General features: G+C 57.9%; 1 protein-coding gene across 1 annotated transcript; it reads right to left on the bottom strand.

Annotated features, from left to right (window-relative positions):
• Positions 1–1,750: 1,750 nt before the first annotated feature.
• On the bottom strand, positions 1,751–23,472 carry LOC115613957 (1-phosphatidylinositol 4,5-bisphosphate phosphodiesterase gamma-1-like). The gene is made up of 32 exons (XM_030500066.1): positions 22,582–23,472; positions 15,653–15,802; positions 15,475–15,568; positions 15,333–15,380; positions 14,740–14,824; positions 14,526–14,606; positions 14,403–14,437; positions 13,496–13,568; positions 13,292–13,393; positions 13,094–13,212; positions 12,923–13,008; positions 12,623–12,743; positions 12,363–12,531; positions 11,968–12,087; positions 11,691–11,798; positions 11,401–11,588; positions 11,013–11,213; positions 10,772–10,891; positions 9,707–9,890; positions 9,336–9,413; positions 8,525–8,628; positions 8,235–8,331; positions 7,267–7,333; positions 6,709–6,872; positions 6,252–6,348; positions 5,902–6,126; positions 4,830–4,978; positions 4,198–4,312; positions 3,805–3,966; positions 3,073–3,161; positions 2,777–2,961; positions 1,751–2,698 (listed from the first exon to the last, which is right to left on the bottom strand). The coding sequence occupies exons 1-32, from the start codon at positions 22,799–22,801 to the stop codon at positions 2,647–2,649; spliced, it is 3,888 nt and encodes a 1,295-aa protein (XP_030355926.1). The 5' UTR covers positions 22,802–23,472; the 3' UTR covers positions 1,751–2,646.
• Positions 23,473–24,014: the final 542 nt, after the last annotated feature.

Raw genomic sequence — 24,014 nt, forward strand, 5'->3', positions numbered from 1 at the left:
GGCCCGTCCCGCTGCCGCCGGCTGAGCGCAGCCAATGGGGAGCGGAGAGGGCAGCGCGGTAACCAATGAGGGGCAGGGAGCGGGGCTCGGGTGCGGGGTGAGGGTGGTGCTGCGGCCCTGCCCCGCCTCCTGCTGCGCGCCGCGGAGCGGGGTCGCACCGAGGGGTGGCTCCGGGTGCCCATGGGCCCGTGTGCCCATAGCCCTGTGTGCCCATGGCCCCGGGTGCCCATGGCCCTGTGTCCCCATGGCCCTGTGTGCCCATAGCCCCGTGTGCCCATGGCCCCGTGTGCCCATGGCCCTGTGTCACCACATCCCCATGGCCCCGTGTCCCCATGGCCCTGTGTGCCCATGGCCCTGTGTCCCCATGGCCCCGTGTGCCTATGGCCCCGTGTCCCCATGGCCCCGTGTGTCCATGGCCCCGTGTGCCCATGTCTGTGTGTCCCCATGGCCCCGTGTGCCTATGGCCCTGTGTCCCCATGGCCCCGTGTCCCCATGGCCCTGTGTGCACATGGCCCCGTATGCCCATGGCCCTGTGTGCCCATAGCCCTGTCACTGCATCCCCATAGCCCTGTCACTGCATCCCCATAGCCATGTGTCCCCATGTTCCTGTGTCTCCATGGCCCCGTGTCCGCATGGCCCCGTGTCCCCATGGCCCTGTGTCCCCATGGCCCCGTGTGCCCATGGCCCTGTGTCACCACATCCCCATGGCCCCGTGTCCCCATGGCCCTGTGTCCCCATGGCCCCGTGTCCCCATGGCCCTGTGTGCCCGTGGCCCCGTGTCCCCATGGCCCCGTGTGCCCATGGCCCCGTATGCACATGGCCCTGCGTGCCCATAGCCCTGTCACTGCATCCCCATAGCCCTGTCACTGCATCCCCATAGCCATGTGTCCCCATGTCCCTGTGCGCCCATGACGCTGTGTGCCCATGGCCCTGTGTCACCGCGTCGCCATAGCCATGTGTCTCTATAGCCCTTTGTCCCCACAGCCTCATGTGCTGTGTGCCTAGAGACCTGTGTCCTGTGTCCCAGTGTCCCATGTCGCTGTGTCCCCATGGCCCCATTGCACTGTGTCTCCATAGCCCTGTGTCCTCCTGGCCCCGTCTCCCATGTCCCCATAGCCCTGTGTCCCCATGGCCTGTGTCCTTGTGCCTGTGTGTGCCCATGGCCCTGTGTCCCCATGGCCCTGTGACCCTTCATCCCCATAGCCATGTGTCCCCAGGGCACTGTGTCCTCATGTCATCGTGTCCCATGTCCACATAGTTCTGTGTCCCCATGGCCCCATGGCCCCGTGTCCCTGAATCCCCATAGACATGTGTCCCCATGGCCCTGTGTCCCATGTCCTCACAGCCATGTGTCCCTGTGTCCCCATAGCCCTGTCCCCCCATGGCCTTATGACCCTGCATCTCCATAGCTACATCCCCATAGCCCTCTGTCCCAATGGCCCTGTGTCCCCATGACCCTGTTTCCTGCACCTCCAATCCATCATCCCAGTGTCCCCACACCCCTGTGCCCCACATCCCTGTGCTCCACACCCCAATGCCCTGTGGCCTGTGTCCCCTGGCCCTCTGCCCTGTGTCCCATGTCCTGTGTCCCTTGTCCCCTCCCTCCCTGTCCCCTGAGTGTCCCCATCACTGCTGGGACACGTCATGGGGACACGGGTGACCCATCGGATCTGGGATCATGGAACCACCACCCTGGGGACATCTGGGGGCAGAGCTGGTGTTGGGGACACCAGACCACGGCAGCGGGGTATAAATATTGGCTAAATAGATTTATTTTCATACAAAGAATACACAGATTCCCCTGTTGGGACACCCCAAACCCCGGGGGACACCCCGAGATGTCCCCAGGCACCACCTCCATTGGCTTTGCCAGCAGGATCTGTCCCCATCCCAGGGGTTGGTGCCAATGCTGGCATCACCCTGGGGACATCCCTGTCCCCTCTTGGTGCCTGTGTCTGCCCGGTGACCGCTCAGGGCACCCCCAGACCTGGTCCCCTGCTCCCCTGTGCCCACGTTGGGGACATCTCTGGACATTTTGGGGTCCCCCCTGTGCCCTAATACTGTGGCTGGTCCAACCCCCTCCTCCCCCCGCTGTATGTACACGCTGGATAAAAGAAGAAAATACAGATATTTATAGCTGGGGGGGAAAAATGTCCCCCTTAACCCCCCCAAAGTGTCCCCTGTGTCCCCATCCTGGTGCCTCACTGCCAGCCAGTCCTGTCCCCTGTCCCCAGGATGGAGGTGGCCGGTCCTGCCCCATCCTGGCCCAGCTGGGCACCCGTGCCTCAGTTTCCCCATCGCTCACAGGGCTCATCACACCACGCGGTGGTGGGACACGGAGGGTGCAGGGTGAAGAGGAGCCACAGTGGCCACCCCGTGGGGACAGGGACGTGGCCATGAATCCCAAGGGACATGGGACGAAGCTGGAGGCACCTGGGATTTACATCTCCCGCTTCGCCCCAATGGAGAAACGTCACAGGCAACAGCTACCTGAAGCCCCCTTTTGTCCCCCAAATTTGTCACCCCTCTGTCACCCAGCCCTGGGCATGGAGGGCTCCAGCTCCAGCCACCCCACCTCCCTTTGCAGCAGGAGAGGAGGTGGCAGGGAAGGTCCACAACGGGCTGGTGGGCTCATGTCCATCCATCTCAGCTGCGTTTGGTGACCAGCTGCCGGTCCCTCTTCTTCTTCTCCATCAACCTGGTAGGGAGCAGAGTGCTGGCCCTTAGGGACCGTCCCAAGAGGCACCTCCTGAAGCCATGGGTTGGGGACACTCACTTGCGGTTGCGGACTTCAGTGAGCTCCATGAGCCTCTCCTGGGCTGCCCGTAGCTCGTCGAGGCGCTGCTGGTAGCGGGAGTCGCAGCCGTTGGTGCGCTCGTAGCTGGAGACCTGGCTGGAGAGCTCGCTGGCGCGGTCCCGGAGCTGCTGGATGGACGAGTAGAGGTTCTCCTCGTCTTCCTCCTACTCCAACACAAGGGTATGAGGCTGGTGGGCACCCAAAGGTGCTGTTCCCCCTTGTTCTGGATGGGGAAACTGAGGCACGGGGTTCCCCAAGCTGCCTGGGCCACTTGCCTTGGCGTTGATGATCTCGATGTGGATGAGGAGGGCAGCGAGCTCCAGGTCCTCGGTGTAGCTGTTCTTCAATGGCACTGACCTGTAACCTGGGCACAGCACGGTGACATGAGCTCAGCACCATAGAATCATAGCATCGACCGGGTTGGAAAAGACCTTTAAGATCAAGTCCAACCTTTACCCCAGCACTGCCAAGGCCACCACTAAAGTATATCACTGAGGGCCTCGTCTACATGGTGTGTGAACACTTCCAGGGACAGTGATTCCACCACTTTCCTGGGAAGCCTGTTCCAACACCTCACCATGGCCAGATCCCTGAGGAGATGATGGTGATGATGATTGCAGGGAGGTTGGAAGAGGTGACCTTTGAAGGTTCCTTCCAACCCAACCTTTTCTATGATTCTATGAGTCTATGATGATCATAGACTCATAGAATGGTTTGGGTTGGAAAGGACCTTAAAGCTCCTCCAGTTCCAACCCCCTGCCATGGGCAGGGACACCTCACACTAGACGATGTCACCCAAGGCTCTGTCCAACCTGGCCTTGAACACTGCCAGGGATGGAGCATTTACCACTTCCTTGGGCACCCTGTGCCAGTGCCTCAGCACCCTCACAGGGAAGAACTTCTTCCTTAGATCCAACCTGAACTTCCCCTGTTTCAGTTTGAACCCATCACCCCTTGTCCTATCAATTGAAGATGATGATGGTGGTGGTGTGGATGAAGAACCATACCTGTTTTGAGGCCCTTGACGGGGAAGGTGGCTTGTGCCAAGAAGTTGGGGTCACTGAACATGTCCTCCTCGTACACCACAAAGCGGAGGAAGGCGAACTCGGGGTTGTTGATGTCGAAGACAAACTGCTTGAAGAGCCAGACGGGGTTGAAGCCGTTGTCAGCTGCAGGGTGAGGAGACAGTGGGGATGGTCAGAATGGGACCAGACCCATGGACATCACCAGCACAGCACCAGCACCTTAGTGGGAGCTGCCTGTCCTCTTCTCTCCTCCATGAAACCCCATCATCACCCACAAGGTGATGTCCAAGAGGACCCCAATGACCACAGCTGGGGTTGTCCCAGCAACCCGGGGTGCTGGGGCTGGGTGGGAACATCACCCACATGGACCCTCACCTACAACATCCGTCTTGTTCTTGCTGTTGTCGTACTCGGAGCCGCACACCTCCACCTCCACGAAGGGACACACGATGCTCCTCCCGTTCTTGGGAAGGTGCCGGGCACCAAGGATCTGTGGGAGGAAGAGGAGGATGAGATCCAACCATGCTGGGTGAGGAAGGTCTCCTCAAGCCAGCCCCATGGGCTTGCCAAAAGCTTCATGGCCATAGTTGGCCACACTACAACCCATTTATGATTGAGGTTGATTGAACTTGAGTTTAGGTGTATCCATGAAGTTACCCAAGAAACTTCTGCTGGATTCATGCCATGCTCAAGACTCAGGTGCCCACAAACCAACCCACAATTACCCAAGGGTTGAATAAGGTGATTCTGGGCTTGTTTTATCTACTTGACCCACCACCCTCTCGCTCAGGTTAGGCTCAGCTCTGCAATTTTGGGGTTGTCTCCTGCGCAAGATGATGCTGCATGAGGAGAATGACCAACAAACCCAAGAGATCATGGGGTGACAAACTCCATGGAGGAAATAGGTGACTGAAACATGTGAAAACCACCCCCAGTTGGCCCAAAAATGAGGAATAAGTGAGCACCCATCTCGATGGTGACCACCTCAAGTGTCCTCACCCACTTACCTGCAGCTGGACCGTGATGGGCTCCACGATCTTCAGGCTGTTCTTGTCGAAGGGGTCAAAAGTCTCATCCCTCATGATATCGGGCTGCAGGACGTAGCCGCTGCGGCCACCGAGCATGAAGAGCGCCTGGTTCAGCTGCATCGGCTTGTCTGTGCCCAAGGGGACAGAGCAGACCTGAGCCTGGGGCTCAGGGACCTCCGTGAGGTCCTTGGGCAGAAGGTCCTGCCCTGGCAAACCCACTGCTAAGAGCCCCCAACCCTGATGGGACCAGGGATGCATAAAGCACACAAGAATTACATGGACACGTCCCCATCAGGATGAGGATAAAGCTTGGAGAGATCAACCAAACCACTTGCACAACAGGACCCAGGGCACAGCCATTGGGGATGGAGATTTTGGGGTGACCTCCACGGGTGAAAGCCAACCACATACTGGGCTGTAGGGATTTAAAGTCAACTGTATACTGGGCTGCAGGATGAAGGAGGTGATCCTGCCCCTCCGCTCTGCTCTGGGGAGACCCCACTTGCAGCACTGTGTGCAGTGCTGGGGTCCTCAGCACCAGAAGGACATGGAGCTGTTGGAGCAAGGCCAGAGGAGGCCACGAGGATGAGCAGGGGCTGGAGCAGCTCCCGTATGGAGCCAGGCTGAGAACATTGGGGCTGTTGAGCCTGGAGAAGAGAAGCTGTGTGGAGACCTCAGAGCAGCTTCCAGGGTCTGAAGGGGGCTACAAGGATGCTGGAGAGGGACCTTCATCAGGGACTGGAGTGATGGGACAAGGGGTGATGGGTTTAAACTGAAACAGGGGAAATTCAGGTTGGATCTAAGGCAGAAGTTGATCCCTGTGAGGGTGCTGAGGCGCTGGCACAGGGTGCTCAGAGAAGCTGTGGCTGCCCCATCCCTGGCAGTGTTCAAGGCCAGGTTGGACACAGGGGCTTGGAGCAACCTGCTCCAGTGTGAGGCATCCCTGCCCATGTCAGGGGGTTGGAACTGGATGACCTTAAGGTCCTTTCCAACACAAACCATTCCATGATTCTACGATAAGACCAATAGCTACCTCAGGAGCAGGGTTTACCGGGTGTCTGGAAGTTGAGGGCCACGAGCTGGCTCCCACAGATCCACATGGGCAGTGGGTCATAGTTGGAGGAGTCCAGGCGCTGCCCTTTGGGGTAGATGCGGCTGAGCTGGCGGCGGTTGTACTGCAGGAACTTCTTGCCCTTGCTGCGGTTGGCGTATTTCTCCGCCTTGGTCTCCGGGAAGGAGGACATGTCCCTGTAGCAAGCCTTATCCGTGCCTATCTCTGAAAGCACCAAGGTGACCATCAGTGGAGGAGTTTCTGATGGCCTGGGGTGACCCACCACGACTGGTTCCTCACACCCATCCCTTCCCATGCTCATCCCATCACCCCCCATCTCCAGCTCTTACTGTCCTCATCGAAGGGCACCGGGCGGCAATAGACAACCAGCTCGGAGAGCTCCAGCGCGATCTTCTTCCTCCGCTCCATGATCTTCCCCTCTTGCATCTGCACCAGGGAAAACAAGGAGATGAAGGTCTCCCTCCAGTCTCCTCCATTGGAGATGTCGAGGATCATCTCAGATGTAAAGTGGAAGTTCTTTACTGTGAGGGTGGTGAGGAACTGGAAGAGGGTGCCCAGAGAAGTGGTGAATGCCCCATCCCTGGCAGTGTTCAAGGCCAGGTTGGACACAGGGGCTTGGAGCAACCTGCTCTAGTGGAAGGTGTCCCTGCCCGTGGCAGGGGGTTGGAACTGGATGTTCTTAATGTCCTTTCCAACCCAGACCACTCTATGATTCTATCTGCTGGAGGATGGGACAATCCACCCCATGCTCTGCACCCTGGTGTCCCTCACCCTGGTGTCCCTCACCCTGGCATCCGCGTTCTGCGTGGCCTCTCGGATCTTGGCCACCCATTCGTTGAGTTCCTCCTGCGTGTCCGCGGCCACGTCCAGGGATTGGGCTGCGTGGGACATCTGCTGGGAATGGATGGTGAAGACAAATGGTTTGGAGCTCCTCCCGTCTTTGGAGATAACTATAAGGACATCAGAGGGGGGCTTTACTCGAAGACATTCCCAATGGATGGTTCTGTGGAGCAAACGAAACCTCAGCGGTCCCGCTCCCGGGCCCCCACCAGCCCCTCCTGGCATCCCACCAGCCATTGGGGTCCTCCTCCTGTGAGGATCCCATCTTTCTAATGGATGGTTTCAGCTTTCCATGCACTGTCCTTTGAGCCAGATGTCCCCTGAATCATTTGGACCTCCACATTCCACTGAATTCCCCCCAAATCCCTCCAAACCCAGCCCCATTTGCTCCCTGCCACATCATGCCCAGCCTGTGTGTGATGAGTTGCGCTGAGCTTCAGCATGGGGTATGTGCCACCCCAAAAGGCTCCCCCAGCTGTGGTGGGGACGTGGTGGGACACTCACCGACGTGGCAGGATGGCACATCAATGAAGCCCTTCAAGAAGTTCCCCAGGGGGCTGTTTTCTGATGACTGGAAGAGAAGAAGGAAGAAGAGGTGGTGGAGGAGCCACGTGGGGTTGAGCCTGGTGCCAGCTCCATCCAGCCCCCCAAATTGTCCAAATCTGAGCAAAGCAAGAGAGGAAAGAGCCTCTTGGCAAAGCTCTGCCCCATGGTTGAGCATCGCCCAGCTCTGGATAAGGGTCAGGGTTGGCAAAGGGCTGGGAGCATCCTCCAGCTTCCAGAAAAAGGTCCAAGCTGGAGTGGGGCTGTGAGCAGCCTCCAGCCTCTGCCTAAGGGCTGACTCAAGGCTGGGAGCAGCTCAGGTGGCTTTGGTCCCAGATGTGTGAGGACCAGCAGGGCGAAGGAGGTGATCCTGCCCCTCTGCTCTGCTCTGGGGAGACCCCACTTGCAGCACTGTGTGCAGGGCTGGGGTCCTCAGCATCAGAAGGACATGGAGCTGTTGGAGCAAGGCCAGAGGAGGCCACGAGGATGAGCAGGGGCTGGAGCAGCTCCCGTGTGGAGCCAGGCTGAGAACATTGGGGCTGTTCAGCCTGGAGAAGAGAAGCTGCGTGGAGACCTCAGAGCAGCTTCCAGGGTCTGAAGGGGGCTACAAGGATGCTGGAGAGGGACCTTCATCAGGGGCTGGAGTGATGGGACAAGGGGTGATGGGTTCAAACTGAAACAGGGGAAGTTCAGGTTGGATGTAAGGAAGAAGCTCTTCCCTGTGAGGGTGCTGAGGCGCTGGCACAGGGTGCCCAGAGAAGCTGTGGCTGCCCCATCCCTGGCAGTGTTCAAGGCCAGGTTGGACACAGGGGCTTGGAGCAACCTGCTCTAATGGAAGGTGTCCCTGTCCATGGCAGGGGTTGGAGCTGGATGACCTTAAGGTCCTTTCCAACCCAACCCATTCCATGCCTCTATGAGACAGCACTCACGGCCTCATCCTGCTCCTGTGCTTGTGTGCTGACGATCTCCTCCACATAGTTGGCCGGGAACCACAGTTGCTTCTTGCCCCCGTAGTCCCCGCGCCACCTGCAAGGGGTGAGAGGATCAAGGCAAATGGACCAACGTGGGGGGGGACGGGGGTGTCCATGCTACGTGCAGTGTCAGGAGTGGTTGGAGAAGGGTTGAGGGGGACAGAAAAGGAGGCGGTTAAAACCCAGCGTGTCCGTTCCACCTCCCAGCCATGGCGATGCCCACCCAGGGGCCCCCCAAAGGCCCTCACCAGCCGCCGTCCTGCTTGTCCACGTTGTGGATGATGGCCTGCTTGCAGAACGACAGCTCATCCTCACGCTGTGCTTTGTAGTCGTAGAGAGCCTTCACTGTGCACTGGGCCACCAGAGAGAAGGACACGTGTCACCACCCAGGGACACTGGTGGTCATCGTGTCCTTCTCAACCCAGCTCCTCGAGCACCCATGGTGGAGCACGGGGGCTCCTGAGGGTCCAACACATCAAATGATGCCCCCAAATTGGTCACACCAGCAGTGAGATGTGTTAGAGGGGACAGGAGGGCTGAAGGTGCTGTAGGGAGTCCTGGAGGACCACCACATTCAGCACAACATGGGTTCCTCTTCTGGGTCCTCCACTGGTTTCTCCTGGTGCACGGAAGGGGTTAATCCCATGGGAAAATAGCCCTTTGGGTTGAGGTTTCCCATGTCTGGTCTTGGCCTGAGAGCTGCACTGATGCAAAGGGACCTTCAAGGCACAGCAGTGCTGGAGCATGGGATTGTAGGATCACAGGGAAGGAACCATGGGGCAGCCTCCTCCACCAGGGTCAGGTTTGAGACCAGCCTGGTCCCCAAAACCTCCAAGGATGGAGAATGCATCACCTGGGAACTGACCCTAAACCTGCCTTTTAGGTGTTCCCCAGCACAAAGGGATCTGCTCCAGCATCACTTGAGGGTCACAAATACACACCAAAACATCACCACTTCCCAGGTCAGTGGTGGGAGATGTGGTGGGTCTGGTGGGGGACCATCCAGGGGCCATGTCCCACCAACCTTTACCTCTCAGAGACACCAGCTCAGCCTCTTACCCTGGCCATTGGCATCTTGTTGGCCTCTACGTAGAAGTGGGGGGTCCGCACCTCATAGAGGGCTCCATAGTCCAGCTCCTGCAAGGAGAAATGTCTGAGTGGGTGACCCGGATGTGGACAGGGGCTACGAGGAGATGTGGTGGGATCTGGGCTACCACGTGTGATCAAGAGGAGCTTCAGAAGGACCTAATATCCCTTTGCTGAAGGGGAATTATGGTGGAGCTGCAGCAGTAGGCAATGGCTGTGGAAAGAGCTTGGTTGGTTCTAGTTGGCCTTCAACCAAGAGGCTGGAGGAGACCTTCCCACCATGGTGGAGCTGGGGACGGGCCCATGGAGAGACCCCCACCATCCCCACCACCAGGAGCACTCACAGTGGTGCCCATCTTCTCCAGGGTCTCCTCGTTGATGGGGTAGCGCAGCTTCATCTTGCGGTAGAGCGGGTGCTTCTCGTAGTAGCTGATGAGGTCCACGAGGCTCTCGAACTCGGCTGAGCTGCCCAGCATGAAGAGCCGACCCTCCTGCTGGATGCGGCAGTGCTTGATCTTCCCCTCGGCCCTGGGCAAAGAGAGGCAGGGAAGGACATGTGAGGGGTGCCTGAACCCTGTCTCCATGATGGGGATGGGCAGGAGGTGATGTCCTACCCCAGCAGAGGGAGGTTAGCACCCTGAGGAGGTGGCTTTCCCATCACTGCAGCTAGAACATCCCCCCCATGACAGCAGCATGTGTCCCACCATGCCACATTGCTGATCCACAGCATGGAGTCACAACAGACATGAACTTAGCGTGAGCAGCAGGTCAAAGGAGATGGTTCTCCCCCTCTGCTCTGCTCTGGTGAGACCCCACTTGCAGCACTGTGTGCAGTTCTGGGGTCCTCAACATAAGGAGGACATGGAGCTGTTGGAGCAAGTTCAGAGGAGGCCACGAGGATGGGCAGGGGCTGGAGCAGCTCCTGTATGGAGACAGGCTGAGAACATTGGGGCTGTTGAGCCTGGAGCAGAGAAGCTGCGTGGAGACCTCAGAGCAGCTTCCAGGGTCTGAAGGGGGCTACAAGGATGCTGGAGAGGGACCTTCATCAGGGACTGGAGTGATAGGACAAGGGGTGATGGGTTCAAACTGAAACAGGGGAAGTTCAGGTTGGAGGTAAGGCAGAAGTTGTTCCGTGTGAGGGTGCTGAGGCGCTGGCACAGGGTGCCCAGAGAAGCTGTGGCTGCCCCATCCCTGGCAGTGTTCAAGGCCAGGTTGGACACAGGGGCTTGGAGCAACCTGCTCTAGTGGAAGGTGTCCCTGCCCGTGGCAGGGGGTTGGAATTGGATGAGCTTTAAGGTCCTTTCCAACCCAAACCATTCTATGATGCTATGAACCAGGCAGTTCTCATCTTCACTGGCAACCATGGCCAAATCCAACCAGCCTGGAGGTGCTGGGATGGCCACACTCACCGGAAGGAGATGGCGTAGGAGTTGGGTTCACTTCTCTTGCGCACCAGGAAGGCTCCATCCCGTGGGACCCTCATCAGCATGTGCTCGGCCTGCAGGCGCGTCAAGCTGGCGTGGTACCACCTAACCGGGCAAAGCACGGAGATGGTGGGGCACCATCAGCACCCTCACATCCTGGGGGGCACCCAAGACCCAGGAGGATGGAGGTGGACCTAAGGGACATGGGGATGAGGAGCATCCTCACTCTTTGCTCTCATGGGCGTTGGGTTGGGGGACGGGGTCGGTGAGGCGCATCTCGAACTCGTTGCAGCGCAGCGGCACCTCGCGGTAGTGGCAGATGAGGCTGTAGAGGCTGTCGAAGACCAGGTTGTCCGTCAGGTAGAACTTGGTGGCACCGGCCTCCTGCCGCGAGTGGATCCGGCAGTGCTGCACGCGGCTGGACCTCCTGCCGTGGTGGTGGTGGGGGAAAAGTGAGTCAATCTGGGTCCATGTCCCCACCATCCCATACACAAAAAGGTGGCATTTCCCCCCCCCCCAAAAGCCATTCCAGCCACCAAACCAAAGAGGTCCAACCCCTGGTGGGGTGGTCAGACCTGTTTGGATGAGATCCTACCTCCCCTTGGGGCTCCTACCAGAAGGAGAGGGTGTAGTCACCCACGAAGGTCTCGCTCTCGCGCACCAGGAAGGTGCCGTCTTTGCCACCCGTCTCGGTGCAATACTCGTGCAGCAGCTTCTCGGCGATCTGCCGCCCGTCACGGCCACCTCCAAGCTTCCCATGGAACCACTTCTCCGTGAAGTGCAGCTCGTTGTTGTTGAACTCCTGCAAGTTCGGCCCAAAATGGGTGTTGTCACCATCTCACCCTCCTCATGGAGTCCTCACCAAGCCCTCCTGCGCCGTGGGTGCATCCTGCTCCTCACACACCTCCTTCTGTTCCACCTCCTCTTCATCCTCGTTGAACTGGTAGCGGGATGTCTCCTCTGAGTAGTAGATCTTGTTGCTTGTCAGGACGAAATAATGGGGGCTCCAGGTCTGGGAGGGAGGAAGAGCATCACCAAGGTGGGGAGAATGATGGCATGAAGGGACAGGGCTTTGAAAAGCCTCTTTCTGTCCTTTCCTGTCCCCCCCAGCATTGCAAAGCTCATTCCCCTCTGACAGACCCAGCTTGGCCCCTGTCTGCCATCGGCAGAGCAACCCTTACGTGGTCAATGGGGTCTTCAAGGTAGAGGATGCCGTTCTTGATGGAGTTGCTGATGTCGTTCTCTGAGTAACTGGCAGTGGAGACCTCCTCGTACAGGTTCCCTTCAACCAGCTTCTTGTGCTGAGGACAGCCCAGGGCAGGGAGCTCAGTGGTGGGCAAGGTGTCCCCATCACACTGAGCTCCCAGCCCCCAAGATTCAGGGTTCCCGCAGGTCCTTTTCCACCACCCCCTTTTCCCCTTGACCACCTCTTGCAGTAGAACATTGGGGAGATGCTCTACTTCTGCACAGAGGGATATCGCTCCTGAGTCCCAAGGTTTGGGAGAATCACCATCCCTCCCAGCCCAACGCTTGTCCTTCCCGCAAAGAAGGATTTGGGGTAGTGCCCACTCCCTACCTTGATTAGAATCTTCTTCTTGAGCTGGGTGGGTGAGGGCAACTCATCAGCATTGATGTCCACTGGCTTGGTGAGGAGCATGTCCCCAAAGACCTTCTTGAAGTGGGAGGCCATGTTCCTCTGCTGGACGATGCTGCAGTGGTCTTCGATGGAGAGGATGATGGGGAACCTGGAGGAAGCAGGTGGGAATGGTGGCCTCGAGTGAAGGTGAAGGAGAGGTTGCCTGCACAACCCAGTGTCACTGGGGAGCTGGGGCTTACTCGGAGGTGACAAACGCGTGTTCCTTGATGGTGTGCAGCACATCCAGGAACTTGATCTTGGAGGTGAGTGTGTGGCCATGGTAGATGATGGGGAGATCATCTGGGCCATCCCAGCAGTCCACTGAGTGGGGAGACACCTTGGTTAAGACATGCTACACTCTGGGGACCATGAGCCTTTAAAGGCCATGGAAGACCCTCCACCCCTGTGCCATGGGATGGGTGCAGGGGATGGTCTCTCTGATGTGACACGAGGTGCTGGGTGGGGGCTCAGCATCTCGGGGAGGTGCTGTGGGGACTCACACTCGATGCAGCGGCAGCCCATGCGCAGGCACCGGGCGTACGCCTCCAGGGAGGACTCGCTGGAGAACTGGTCCCCGGTCAGGTACCTGCAGAGGAGACAGGAGGACCATCAGGAGCCAGGGTGATGGGATGCTCACAGAGGTCCCCAAGGACATCCCACTGTGTCCTTACGTGTTATGGGAGGAGGAGATCCAGTACTGGGACAGGGGGTGGTTCATCTCCTCAGGCACCACGCGCTCATACTTGGCGTCCATCACCATGTTCTCCTTGGAGAAGAGGTACGTGAGGAACTGGTGGAGGGAAGAGAGAGGTCAGATAGTGACAGGGCTGGGAGACACCCCTAGGTGGGTGCTGCATGAGGCCACCCACCTCATCCAGCTGGAAGGAGGGGTCTGATGCCTCTGTGGAGCCTTCCTTGAGGTAGGTGCACATGTAGTCCCGCACCATGCCCACATCGCTGGCCCAGGGTTCCTGGGGAGCAAACAAGGGACATTGTAATGGGGGGAACCAGGCTGGAGCATCCCATGGGAGTGCCTTGAGAGGGATGCCACAGGGATCTCCGAGAGCACCCACCTTCTGGTCGTGCAGCAGGAACTTCTGGAAGTCATAGAGGGAGACTTGGCAGAGCTCGGGGCGGTCCACGTTCCTGGGGCATGGAGTGGCCATCAGTGAGGACCACGAGCAGGACATGGGGTAGAACCCATGGAAGAGCCAAGGCCTCCAGCATCTCAGCTCAGCCTCCCTGTGTCCCCACTCCTGCCCCACTCCTGCAGCTGGTGAGGGGCTTGGGGAAGCACAGGCCATGGGGGTGCAAAGGGGAACCTCGATGTGTTGGGTGCTGCTCGAGCAAACACTCCCAGTTCACCCTGTGGCACTGCCCCTACATCCCTGGCACCCATCCCCACTCCCATCCCTGCTCCCACCCCCTCTGCCATCCTGCTTTTATCCCTGCTCCCAGCCTTGCTCCCACCCCTGCTCTCAGCTCCTCTCCCATCCCTGCTCACTCATATCCCTGCTCATCCCTGTTCCCATCTCTGCTCACCCTTGCTCCCAACTCTAATCGCATCCCTTCTCCCATCCCCTCTCCCATCCCTACACCTCCCACCTCTGCGCATCCCTGCTCCCACCCCTGCTCTCAGGCCCTTTCCCATCCTTGCTCATCTCTACTCCCATCCCCGCTCCATCCTTGCTCCCATTCCTGCTCCCATCCTCGCTTCCATCTGTGCTCACATCCCTGCTTCCCTTCCTGCTCCCGTCCTCTCTCCCATCCCCATCCCCTCTCCTATCTCCTCTCCAATCTCCACTTCCACCCCTGTTCCCATTCCCTCTCCTATCCCTCTCCTATCCCCTCTCCCATCCCCTGCTCTGCCCCATAGCCTGCCTGCATTGCCCACCCAATGGATCCGACCCTGGAAGCTTGGCCAGGATGGGAGTCGGGATGGGAGCCGGGATGGGAGCTGTGGCATTCCCAGGTACTCACCGCAGGGGGAAGGAGAGCTCCAGCTGCTCGATGACCTGCAAGGCAAAGGAGGGACCAGGTTTAGCTGGTGGGGACACACCTCAGTGGATGGGGACACTTGGGAGGACAATCCCTGGCTCCTACCGACTTCTGTGCATCAAACATCAGGTTCTTGTAGAACTGGATGAAGTGGGAGAAAGTCATCTCATTCCTGGCTTCCACCTCCTGTGGGACATGGTGCTGCGTGAGAGTGGGGCCACCCAACCATGGCCAGTGACCCCAGGGCTGGCTCCAGCCCGGCTGTGGGGGGTTTGAAGACCATGTCCCTGCATAGCTGAGGTGCTCAGGAGGTCCTTACCACGAGCTTGTCCCGCAGGAACCTCATGTTGGGGACGCGGTAGTTCACCTGGGGCAGCATGGCCTTCAGGTCCTTCACCGTGATGCTGTGGGAAGATAAACTAGTGTCAGGGCACTGGCCAGACCCTACAGAGGATGGATGATGCCTGGATGGGTCCCAGCTCCTGACACCAAGGGTCCCATCCCAAATCCTGGTGGTCGCTGGGGTTGGGCTTTCACCCTACTGGACTATAGAGCCCCACAGTGATGCAGGACCCCTGTTACATGGGTCTGGCATGAGTGTGAGCAGAGGGTCATGTAGAGGGAGCACACCCAAGAACCCTTGGGTGCTCTAAGTCATCATCCCATCTAGAGATGATGCCCATCTCCATAATCATTTAAGTCCAAATTCACTTGATTTGGGGTTTTCCTGTCATAGGGAGATGTTTATGGGCTGCATTGATGGCACAGCCCCTCCTGGCACTGGTGGAAGGCAACATCAGGGTTCCCATGGTCCTTACAGAATCAAAGAAGGGACCTGCACATAAGACTCTGATTTTTGGTGCCTTTGAGCACCCCAAATAAGCTGGTACCACCTTGTCCCACAAACCTCACCTGCCTTCCCGTGACCGGTCCATCCCATCAAACTGCTTCCGTAGCCACCTGAGAAGGAAGGGATGGACAGAAGGCGCTCAGCCCCATGGGGGACCAAACCCAGATGGTGACCTGGAAATGGGACCTACAGGTCCTTCCTCACCTCTCGATCTGCAGCGGGGTCTGGGCTTTCTGGGTGTCTGCCACCAGCCAGTTGAGGCCCGTTATCCACAGGTTGATGTCCTCCTCACAGAAAGCTGGAGGAAGAAGAGGAGGGTGGTGAGGTTGGGATGAGGGAGGTGGGATGCTGGGCACAGGGTGAGAGCTGAGGGGCCACACACCGGCCACGCTGAGTGTCCGCAGCCTGAAGTCCATCCCGTAGAGGATGATGAAGCACATGGTGAAGTCCAGCTTACGGGCGTCCTCAGGGTAGCGCTCGAAGTCCCGGGAGTTCTTCCCCAGGCGGATCTCCTTGATCTCCCGAATGTCGACTGTGGGCAGAGAGGAACATGGGATTCACAGCTACAGGTTGGGTGGAGAAGAGATTCAGAGCAGCCTGAGGAGAAGGACTTGGGGTGTTGGGTGAGGAGAAGCTGAACATGAGCCGGCTTCAGTGTGTGCTTGAGCCCCAAAAACCAACCATGTCCTGGGCTGCATCAAAAGGAGTGTGAGCAGCAGGTCATGGAGGTGATCCTGCCCCTCTGCTCTGCTCCGATGAGACCCCACTTGCAGCACTGTGTGCAGTGCTGGGGTCCCCAACATCAGAAGGACATGGAGCTGTTGGAGCAAGGCCAGAGGAGGCCACGAGGATGAGCAGGGGCTGGAGCAGCTCCTGTATGGAGCCAGGCTGAGAACATTGGGGCTGTTGAGCCTGGAGAAGAGAAGCTGCGTGGAGACCTCAGAGCAGCTTCCAGGGTCTGAAGGGGGCTACAAGGATGCTGGAGAGGGACCTTCATCAGGGACTGGAGTGATAGGACAAGGGGTGATGGGTTCAAACTGGAACAGGGGAGGTTTAGATTAGATATAAGGCAGAAGTTGTTCCCTGTGAGGGTGCTGAGGCGCTGGCACAGGGTGCCCAGAGAAGCTGTGGCTGCCCCATCCCTGGCAGTGTTCAAGGCCAGGTTGGACACAGGGGCTTGGAGCAACCTGCTCTAGTGGAAGGTGTCCCTGCCCGTGGCAGGGGGTTGGAACTGGATGATCTTAAGGTCCTTTCCAACCCAAACCATTCCATGATTCTGTGATTCCAGGAGACCATGTGTCCTCTGGGGAGCCTTGTCCCCAGGATGGGGCATCCCCATGGCACTGCCCATGGGTGTGTGATAGCATTGTGGATGCTGTGGCTATGTGTCCTCTGGGGAGACATGTCCACACTGTCCTCCAGTGATGTGCCTGCTACTGTGATGGCACCATGAGTATTCCATGTCCTTCAGGTAACTGTGTCCCCAGAATGGGGCATTCCTTTCGGATTGCCCATTGGTGGATGATGGAATCATGGGTGCCATGGCCATGTGTCCTCCAGGGAACCGTGTCCCCAGGACAAGGTGTCCCTGCAGCACTGCCTCCAGGCGTGTGATGGCTCCATACTCCTGTGTGTCCTCCGGGGACTCCTTTCCCAAGGACGTGGCATCCCAACAATGCCGCCCACTGGGTTCCTGGCTTTGTGGGTGCCACGTGGCCTCCGGGCTCAGCCTGCCCCATCCCAACCACAGAACCATAGAAACAGCCAGGTTGGAAAAGAGCTTTAAGATCATCAAGTCCAACCGTTGCCCAGCACTGCCAAGGCCACCACTAACCCATGGCACTGAGGCCTCGGCTACACGGGGTGTGAACACTTGCAGGACCGGTGACTCCAGCCCTGCCCTGGGCAGCCTGTTCCAATGCCTGAGCACCCTCTGGGGAAGGAATTGTTCCTCAGCTCCATCTAAACCTGCCCTGGTGCAGCTTGAGGCCGTTTCCTCTTGTCCCATCCCTTGTTCCTTGGGAGCAGAGACCAGCCCCCTCCTGGCTCCAGCCTCCTGTCAGGCAGTTGCAGAGAGCGAGAAGGTCCCCCCTGAGCCTTCTCTTCTCCAGACTGAACCCCCCCAGGTCCCTCAGCCGTTCCTCATCACACTTGTGCTCCAGGCCCTGCACCAGCTCCATCGCCCTTCTCTGGCCCTGCTCCAGCACCTCAATGTCTCTCTTGGAGTGAGGGGCCCAGAACTGAACCCAGGATTTGAGGTGCAGCCTCACCAGCACATCTCCAGCCACCTCTCCTTTGCCTTCTCCCCCCCAGGACAGACCCTGCTCTGGGTTAGGCTGAGCTCATCTGTTAATCTGCCCAAAGGTGGCAATTTAGAGCCGTGGCAGCCCCGACCACAGGGCGTTTCTTTCCTGCTCTGCTGCTCTCTCATTATCCGCTATATAAAGCCCCACCGGCAGCGGGAGGGTTGGGTTTCCGGACCGCGGTCTTCCTCACCGCGGCAGAATTCCAACCCTGCTTTTCCCAAGTGGACGCATCCCACCAGGAGCAGAACAAGCACATCATGATATTAGTCAGAACACCTAAAGTTGTCCTCCATACCATGAGCATCACCCCTCAGGGCAGCTTTGCCCACTGAGGCCGAGCCACCACCACCACCGGAAAGGGCTTTGTATGGCCCAGGGTGGCCGGACCATCGTGCCGGGGTATTGTCCTGCTGAGGAAATGGGTCATTTCCCGGAGAATTCCCAGCCCAGCTGCGTTTCCGGGCGCTTGGGAAGAGTGCAGGAGCCTGGTGGCTTGATGGGAACCCTCAGCTTAATTCAGAGCAGGGAAAGAAAAGCTGAATGCAAGGGGAGGACTAAGCAACGGGGGAGAAATGGAGCTGATTAAGCAGGAAGAAAGGTGCAGAGTGGTTTTTCTTGGCAAATGAGCTCCAGAAAACACTGGAGGCTTTATCCAGCCTTCCCTGGCTGGGTGACACGAGCCAAATTGCATGGATCAGGGTGGGAGTTTAGCACAAGGGATACACAGGAGGTCTGCAGCCTGTGTGTGCTCTGGTTTGGGGAGTTAAATCTCAATCTTGGATGCTGGAGAGGGACTCTTCATCAGGGACTGGAGAGATAGGACAAGGGGTGATGGGTTCAAACTGAAACAGGGGGGATTTAGGTTGGATCTAAGGAAGAAGTTGTTCCCTGTGAGGGTGCTGAGGCGCTGGCACAGGGTGCCCAGAGAAGCTGTGGCTGCCCCACCCCTGGCAGTGTTCAAGGCCAGGTTGGACACAGGGGCTTGGAGCAACCTGCTCTAGTGGAAGGTGTCCCTGCCCGTGGCAGGGGGTTGGAACTGGAGGAGCTTTAAGGTCCCTTCCAACACAAACAACTCCTAAACCTGCTCATCCACTTTACATCAGAGAGGAACAAGAAGCCAGCTGCTATCGGGGTTCCACCAACAAGTCGCAATGGGGCCATCCCCCGATTCAAGGATAGAGGATTCCCGGATCCAGCCTTGGATGCAACCTCTGGGCACTGCCAATAATAATAAAATCATATAATCATCAAATGGTTTAGGTTGGAATTGACCTTTGCAGGTCATCTGGTCACCTCCCTGCCATGAGCAGGGACACCTTCCACTAGAGCAGGTTGCTCCAAGCCCCTGTGTCCAACCTGGCCTTGAACACTGCCAGGGATGGGGCAGCCACAGCTTCTCTGGGCACCCTGTGCCAGTGCCTCAGCACCCTCACAGGGAAGAGCTTCTGCCTCAGAGCTCATCTCAGTCTCCCCTCGGGCAGGTTAAAGCCATTCCCCTTGTCCTGTCCCTCCATCCCTTGTCCAAAGCCCCTCTCCAGGTTCCCTGCAGCCCCTTTAGGCACTGGAGCTGCTCTAAGGTCTCCCCAGAGCGCAGCAGAGGGGCAGGATCCCCTCCCTGAGCTGCTGCTCACGCTCTGGGGGTGCAGCCCAGCACACGGGGGGGTTCTGGGCTCAAGCACACACTGAAGCCGGGTCATGGGGAGCTTCTCCTCACCCAACACCCCCAAGTCCTTCTCCTCAGGGTGAATAACCCGGCCCCACGCAGAGCCATGGGAAGAGGGAGCGGCGCAGGGGCTGCACAATGCAACCACGGCCGGCGGCTTCCTGGAAGCCACATCTGCAGCGGATTTGCAGGGATCATGTCAGAACTCGGGCTCCAAACTCCTCCCCGCATTGTCTCAGGGGTCCCGGGCATTAAAACACTTTGGAAGTCAGTTCCAGCTGTGAAAATCCCTTTTCTTTTCTAATGCAAAGCGTGGGGCAATGAAGGTTTGAAATGGTGGGAAGATGATGAGGGATCAGGTTCTGCCCGGAGGCTTTTAGGGATGCTGAGAGCCTGGGAGTTCTCTTAATAATGCATTAGGAGAAAAGCAAAGCCAAAGTGGCTGCAGGGAATGGTTGTGCTGGGAAATCCCGCTGGCCTGGGCAGTGCTGAGGTGGCACCAGCCTTGTCTCCTTGTGTTCACCTTGGGCATCCCTTCTTGCAGGACACGTGGCAGCTCAGACCCTCCTGGACAGGGGGGTTTGGGTGACCTGTGGTGGTGTGAACCTGATCTAAAACCCGAAATAAAGGATTTCCTCTTGGTCCAACAGTGTTCAACCCCATCTGGCTTTTCTTCTCCCCAAATCGTCCTATTTCTCTTTACTTGGTGTTAGTGAGGCTGGAGGTGTGATCCCAAGTAGTCATTGTGGTAGCAAACCACCCCTTAGGTATCTTCTTGGGTTTGCCAAGCTGCCTTCACCCTTATTCCTTTTAATCTCATGCAAAGAGCCATTTTGGGCTGTTTTCTGCTATTTTCTGCTGGTTTCTGCTCGATTTCCTTAGGGACCAGGGTCTGCTGAGGGCAATGAGGTGGAAACCCTCCAGGATGAGGTTAACTTTGGAGGTGACACTACAGGCGACCCCATTGGCATAGACACGTGTGCATCAGCTGCTTAATGAAGCATGTAATTAGCTGGTGTGGTGCTGGGAAGCCAGGGAAGGGTCAGGAATCTAGGGAAGAGCCCTGCCAGTCCCTAACAGAGACATCAGAGCTCTTGGTGGTCCCGTTAATCCCTCTGCAAGGGGGGTGTCTGCTTGAAGGGGGGATTAAAATGGTCCAGGGAGGCGTGAGGTGGGGAGTGGGATGGAAGCAAGACCCCAGGGATGAACAGGAGATCCTGGTGCTTCCATAATATCACAGCAAGTGGTGTGTGAGCATGGAGAAGGGCTGGATCAGGAGGTGAAGATGCCCAAGATGGGGATGTTCCCACTCGGGATAGCAAGTGGTGGGATTGGGTAAGAGGATTGCGCCACTTCCAGAGGGATTTTCCTTTGTTTTCCCCCTTGGAGGGAATGCCCACTCATTGCCACTGGGGTTTTGGGCTGCCACATGGGAGAAGAGAGATCCCAAGGCTCTAATGGGGAAACTGAGGCAGGGAATCATGAGTGACCCAAAACCCTGACCTGGCAGCACGTGGTGCTTCCAAAAGCACCCAAGGAGCTGGAAACACGTTCTTCCCATGAGTGGAGAACAAGCTCTTCCCCAAAAGCCACTTCTCCAATGAGGGGTGTCCTTCCTCCTCTTGCCCATCCCTCCTCCTCCTCCTCCAAACCTGCTCCTGCACCCAGCAGGTCTGGACAAGCACTGGATCCTGCTCATGTTGATGCTCATCTCGGGGTGCCACCCTCCTTCCCAGCTCTAAGCCTCACCATGGCTGCCAGCCCAGCTTAGGGTTGGTCCCACCATGCAGGAGCTGGTCCCTCCTGGGTTTTGCTCTGTCTCACACAGAATTAGAGGTGGGTGATGATTTTTGGGGTGAGTGATTAGTGGTTTTTAATGACACTCTCTGAGTCCACCCAGGAGAAAGGTACCTTTCACCTCCCAAACCTCCAGGGTGGCCTTTGCCAGCATCCAAGTGAGATGATGCCCCAAAACTGGGTTCCCCACCACGTGGGGATGTGGGATGAGGTGATGTAGAGCTTCATGTCACCCCAACCTCGTGTTTTCATCCACTGGCTCTTTTGAGCTCAATTTAAGAGGAGGTGCAAGCCTTGAGGTGACGAGCACCAAGGAATGGAGCCCCTTTGATGCCCACCAATGGGAGTACGTCCTAACAGTGTATGAGCCACCAGCAAATCCACAAGTAAGGGTGATTTTCCTGGGTGCTCCAGTGGGAGCATCACCAGTGCCACCAGTCCGAACTTTGCACTGACTCATCATTAATGCACGTGGTGGGACAGAGCCCAACTGGCCAAGTCTTCTCTGGGCTACAAGGGGCCACCACCGTGCTCCAGCCCATGCTGCTGCCTGTCCCATCAGCCTGAGCACCCTGGTTTTGGGGTTAAGAGCACCGTGGTTTTGGGGTTAAGAGTACCCTGGTTTTGGGGTTAAAAGCACTATGAGCAGATCGGGTGATGGCCACCTCTTCTACCTCCTTGCCAGGTAGGATCTAAAGCTCTGGAGATGAAAAAGCAGCAGCTTGACCCTCATGGCTACTGGTGGGACACATCAACTGGGATGGATGAGGTGAGGGTTGCTCATTTATACCTCTGGGCATCCCACCATGTCCAGGCAACCCCATCATGGCCAGAGACCCACCATGGTAGGGCATCCCATCGTGTCCTGGCACCCCACCATGGCCAGACACCCCACTGCTTCCAGTCACCCCACCACAACTGGACACCCTACCATGACCTTCATCGCACTGGGCACCCCACCATGGCCAGGAACCCCACCACAGCCATGCACCCCACTGTGACCAGACACCCCACTGTATCTGGACATCCCACCACAGTAGGACCTCCCACCATTGCCAAGCGCCCCACAACCAGGCACCCCACCATGGTAGGACTCACCACCACAGCCAGGCACCCCAAAACCGAGTACCCCAGCATGGTGGGGCATCCCAACATGTCCACAATGGTAGGGCACCCCATCACAGCCAGGCACCCCACCACATGAGGACATCCCACCATGGCCAGGCACCCCATAACCAGGCACCCCACTATTGTAGGACATCCCACCACAACCAGGCACCCCATAACCAGGCACCCCACTATTGTAGGACATCCCACCACAACCAGGCACCCCACTACGAGGCACCCCACTATTGTAGGACATCCCACCACAACCAGGCACCCCACTATTGTAGGACATCCCACCACAACCAGGCACCCCACAACCAGTCACCCCACCACATTAGGACTACCAACCATTGTCAGGCACCCCATAACTAGTCACCCCACCTGAGGTGGACATCCCACCATCACATCCTCCCCCCATCATTATCCCCTGATACTCACTGTCCCCCTCCACCTTCTCGGGTGTCCTGCTCCAGATGATCTGCCTGGTCTCCAGCTTCACCTGGAAGGTCCTTCTCTCCGGCCTCTGCGACTTCTTCTGATAGAACAAGGTGAGCACGGTGCCCATCTCCAGGCAGCGGAGGATCCTGCCCATGTCCCCTGCCTCCATCCTGCCATCCTCCAGAAAGCCATTGACGCTGTTGAGCCTGGCCATGGACATCTTCAGCGCGCGGCCATCGCCCGGCGGAGCCGCAGAGCCGGGGTTGTCTCATGCAGGAGAGGAGGAACCAAAGAGCTGAAACCTCCCTGGGGATTGTCTCTGCTTGCTCCGGGTGTGGGTTTCCTCTATGGACAATGTCCCCTTGGCTGCACCGGGGCACGGAGCTGGGTTTGGTGACAGCGGGGAGGAAAAGGGTGGCCTGGAGGTACCGCGAGGTGGAATCCGGCCCCGGCGTTGGCATCCAGCGACGGTGGGAGAAGATGAGCAGCACCGTTGGTGTTGGCCTTGAGCTTCAGAACCAAGGGGGCCAAAAACCATCCGGCCCCTTTGCAGGCAAAACCAAAATAAAGGGTGGTTTGAAGAAGGGTAAAAATACCCCCCAAAAACCCAGCAAAAAGTCACCTCCAAATGAGACCGGTGGATCCCACCCCGGCCTCCGGGCCAAGCGGGGCCGGGGTTGGAAAAGAGGGGTGTGGAAAAGGGGTGCCGAGGGGTGAGCGCGGGGAGCAGCGGGTTGGGATGAGGGATGCGGGATGCGCTATGCGGGATGCGGGGTTGGGGTGGTGATGGGTGGGGAAGAGAAAGGGGGTTCTCTCCCTTCTTCTCGTCTTCTCCTTAATTTCGGGCTGATGAAATGGACGCCCAGAGGAAACTGCAATCACACATGGCCGGAAAGAGATCAGAAAGGAATGGGAGGAGAGGAGCGGTGGTGGGGGGGAAGCAAAGCAGGATCTTGGAGAAAGGAAAAGCCGAGCGGGAGGAAAAGGCGGCTGAGGGTGACATCTAGAGGAAGTCAAGATGGAGAAGTGGCTTTAAGGGGGGTTCCGGGCCGTGCCACCGCTTGTTTGGGTGGAAAACATGGTTGGTTGGTGAAAGAAAGGTTAAAGAGAAAGGAAAGAGGCTGCTGCGGCTTTAGATCCGGGTTGTCCCCGCTGCAACGCTGGTCACTGTAGCTCCATGAGTGACCGGAGTCACTGCTGGTATGAGTTCTGTCCTGCCTCAAGTATAGGGGAAGAAAGGGGCTGGGGTGGTGTGTGGGGGGAAGAAACATGGACAGAGAGAGGGGGAAAGGCAGCAGGGACAGGGCTTGGTGTCACAGCCCCTGGTTTGTCCCTTTGGTGGGTGCCACAGCCCCTGGTTTGTCCCTTTGGTGGGTGCTGGGTGGGTTATGGGGCAGACGCTTTGTGCAGGGATTTGGGGCAGGAAGGGGTGA

The sequence above is a fragment of the Strigops habroptila genome, chromosome 1, assembly GCF_004027225.2.
Source record: "Strigops habroptila isolate Jane chromosome 1, bStrHab1.2.pri, whole genome shotgun sequence".
Lineage (NCBI taxonomy): Eukaryota > Metazoa > Chordata > Aves > Psittaciformes > Psittacidae > Strigops > Strigops habroptila.